General features: G+C 47.5%; 1 protein-coding gene across 1 annotated transcript in view; it reads left to right on the top strand.

Annotated features, from left to right (window-relative positions):
• The window catches only part of RBMS2 (RNA binding motif, single stranded interacting protein 2), a 65,323-nt gene extending 62,382 nt beyond the window's left edge, over positions 1-2,941 (top strand). The window contains exons 10-11 of the mRNA XM_015429636.1: positions 1,401-1,487; positions 2,692-2,941. Of these exons, the coding sequence (XP_015285122.1) occupies positions 1,401-1,481 (81 nt within the window). The 3' untranslated portion in view covers positions 1,482-1,487; positions 2,692-2,941. The remainder of the gene's footprint in view (positions 1-1,400; positions 1,488-2,691) is intronic.
• The last annotated feature ends 834 nt before the right edge of the window (positions 2,942-3,775 follow it).

The following is a 3,775-nucleotide window of genomic DNA, read 5'->3' on the forward strand; positions in this document are numbered from 1 at the left end:
AGAGGGATCTGCGGCTTATGCAGGGGTCTTGCGCTGGTATGCTTTCCGTGCTTGTGTGCTCAAAGCCAAGTAGGGATGGGCAAGTAGGTGCTCCTCTGCCACACGCCTGTGCAAAGCTGCAAATGCGAAGGTGCTCTGGGCCCCAGATGGCTACAGGATGACTCAGCAGAGAAAGTGGAGAAAAGTCCTTTAAAGGGCTGAAGGGGAGGCAGACCCAAGCCATGAATTGCCCCATGGAGACCTCACATTTCCCCCCTTTGAACTTGTTCAAAGTAGGTTTATTATTGACTCACTTTAAAGGGGGAAACCCCGGAAAGCTCACGAGTTACACTCAGAATAAGCATAACATCACGTGAATGTTCCCATTTAATAGTTGGGTTTCCTACATTCCATGTGGGGGGAAATCCCATGTGGAAACAGTGCATGTCATGATTTTTTGGGGCTTTTATGAAGTTCCCTCCTCACCACTGCCCTCTAGCTTTAGAACAAGATATCTTCTACCTGAACCCCTGGTGGACCAGCTTGAGTTCGTATAGGGTGCTGGTTAGTAAATGGTTTTTAACAGGGGTCACTTTTTAACTTAGCAACACCTGGAAGGTCAACAACATTGCTTGGGCCCATGGATTCTGTCATTCCTAGAGGCTTGGGCAAAAGTCTCTTTGGAATTGGGCCCAGCAGCCTTGGCCGCCAAGGGCTCCTCCGCCCCAGTGTCAGCAGCTGGTTCTGCCTCTTTGTGAGCTTGGGAGTGGGCAGAGGAGTGGCCTTCTAAGAGGAGGGCTCTGCCAGACTTGGGTGGCTGTTGACACCACGGGAAAGGGATCGCTTCTACCTATTTATTTACACTCCATGTTTCTTCCCAGTGGTGACTCGGAGCAACTTGAAATACAGTAATAAAAGTACAAAAATACAACAGCCATAGATAAAACAGGAGAAGAGGGAACAAAGGCTTCTAAAGGCAGAGCAGATATCTGCCTCTGTAAACATCTTCCTGCTACCGCTAGGAGGCTATGGCCGTCAGGCCGGGAGACCTGTGGGCGAAAGAGAAAGAAACTCAGCCAGTTCTTCCTCAGCTGCTACTCATCAGCTTGCAGCATCTTCCCCATTCCTGTCCTGCTAGAAATGCCCCCGGCCGTGCCTTGGTTGGGCTGCTGGCCTGAGCAGCTGAGCGTCCTAATAAGGAGGATGGCATCCACCTGGCCCCCTGGCCTCAGGGTCCTCGACTCCACCTCCGTGGAAGCAGGGCAGGTCTTCGAAAGGCCCCCTGAGCAGCAACACAGCCACTTAGTTCAAATCAAACTGAGGAGTCTCGGCGACTCAACCTTGCCCAGCATAACGGGACTGGGAGTTCTGGGGAAGGACATTTTGTAATCCCAGACCCCTTGCTGGGTATTTTGTCACAGGAGAACAGTGGCCAGCAGAGCCACGTGACAGTGGAGTCCCCATCGGATCATGCTGCCTACTCATATCAGTACAACAAGTAACAACAGGTAAGGCCGGGGGGTGGGGGGGAGGATTGATGCGGTGTGGCATGTGACCCTCAAAAAAGTGACCACCAAAAAGTGGAAAGAAGCAGTCAATACTGGGGAATATTTGTTGTGGAAATCAGGCTGTATTTTGAGCTATTGCTTTTCCTCTGGCTTGTTCAGCCGAAAGCTGGAGTAATGGGATATTCTGGTATGAACCAAGGTAGTTGATTGGGAAACTGGATCTGAAATGCAGGAGCCACTGGTATTATACTGGTGTTTCTCTCAGGAGGCATGTGAAAGATAGGTGCATGTGCATTTGTATATTATGTCTTCACGTTCCTTGTTCCTCCAGCATTTCCTGCAGAAATTGTCATTGTAAGGAACAGCAGCCAGGCTGCCATCCAGATCTGAGTGTGGCAATCCTAGTTTTTGGAAATTAAGGCTGCCAGTATCTCCCTTGAATCCACAAGATGTATAGCGGTCAGGATGTCAGACGATCACATCTCCATTCCTCTCATTTGGTGATCGTGGACCAGGCACTATCTTTCTCTGCATAGCCTACCTTACAGGGCTGTTGTGACAGTAAAATGGGGCTATGGGAGAGAGAAGTGCTGTGCACGTGAGCTTTCTGGGAGGAAGGATAGGATTTTTAAAAACTAGTTAAGCGAAATGCTGAGAACACAGGTGCAAATAGTTTTGGATCGCACTGTGCTGCACTCTTAGAGGTGGAAGTGCCCTCTGTCCAGGTACCCAGCTCCACTAGAAGGGGGCAGAAAGACTCGATCCAGTTTCCCAGTCAGTTGTGCCTGAATATATAGAGATTATTCACCCACCCACCCCGCCCTCCCTGGTTGCTTCAGCCCATGGCACAGCCTGCTGCCGCCTGAGTGGGTGGGTGGGAGTAGTCTGCAGTGGCTAATCAGGGAGAGCCAGCAGGGGGCAGTAGTTGAGAGAGGGTCAGGCTGGGGCCAGGGGCCAGCTAGGCTGCAGTCCCCAGGCAAGCCACAATGCTCCACAAGTGACCTTGGGCTGGTCATGCATTCTCTTAGCCCTAGTCTACCTCACAGGGTTCTTGTATGGAATAGGGAAGAGGACCATGTATGCCCACCCCTCACCTGAGCTCCTTGGAGGAGGGGCGGAATAAAATTGTGACAGAGTCTTGATTGTGCTCAGATCTGCTTTTCATTGTGGTTTAATGCTGCCTATCCTGTCTGTTCCTTTAAAGAAGGGCTGGGGCCGGAGACCTGCAGGGATGGTCTCAGTGGGCACAGCGGAAGGAGGACGGATGGGACTCCCGCCTGCAAGAGATCCTCTTCTGCTTGTGTCAGCGCAGACCACATCTGGGTCCAACCTGGCCCCGCCACCCGCCCCGGTAATTGCTTCCGTTTTTCATCCTTCTAGCATGATCGAGTGGCTCAACCCTGAGCAATCACTTCAAGGGAGACAACTTTGGTTTTTTTATTTTATTTGTGCTGCATTTAGAAGATGGAACCATTTTTGTTTTTTTGTTTTTTCCTGCAAAGAAAAAAGTTGCTGGTTTTTTTTTTGTTGTTTTTTTTTAAAAAAAGAAAATAACCACAATAGACTTTTGACACCAAGGAACCAAAGGAGGTTAGAGTGGGGATGGAAAAAATAATGTTCCCCACCCTGAAATGTACAGATGGACTAAGGACTATTTTAATATGAGGAAACCATTTTGGGGCATGTACGCGTGTGTGTGGCTTCCGCGTTTACTTTAACAGCAAAGTCAAGCGCTTTGGATGCCACAAAGTCCCTAGAGAAGAACAATATATATGTCTATATATGTCTATATATATAGACATATATTTTTCCTCTCTCTCCTGGAAAGATTGCTCCGCGCCTCTGAGAGGAAACGTTTGCTCCTTTGAATTTTTTTGTTTTGTTTTTGTTTCCTTTTGTTGTTTAAAAAGTCTTTTTTTAAAAGGACAGATATGCAAAAGTGTTTGAATATTTTTCGTTGTTTTGTAAGAAAACACTCTGAGAAAAGCCCCACCTTGCAGCAGTAGGATAAAAATCAATGCAGACTTTTACTTCTTCTTCTTCTTCTTCGGTGGGATGGGAGGGGGGAGGGATTTTGTTTTGAAAGGATTTATTTTATTATTTCAAGAGGGTAATTTTTTTTCTAAAAAAGACAAATTTACAAAAAAACAAAAAAGGAAATCTACAAAAAAAAATCAACAAAAAAGGAAATCTACAAAAAAAAAGTTGAACTTTGAATGGCAGCAAGAGGGGTTTTAAATGAAACCTGTCAGGATGGAGGGTGAGGATGTGGCTGGTGGCATCTGGTG

Source organism: Gekko japonicus, unplaced genomic scaffold (assembly GCF_001447785.1).
Source record: "Gekko japonicus isolate JY-2015 unplaced genomic scaffold, Gekko_japonicus_V1.1 scaffold947, whole genome shotgun sequence".
Classification (NCBI taxonomy): Eukaryota; Metazoa; Chordata; class Lepidosauria; order Squamata; family Gekkonidae; genus Gekko; species Gekko japonicus.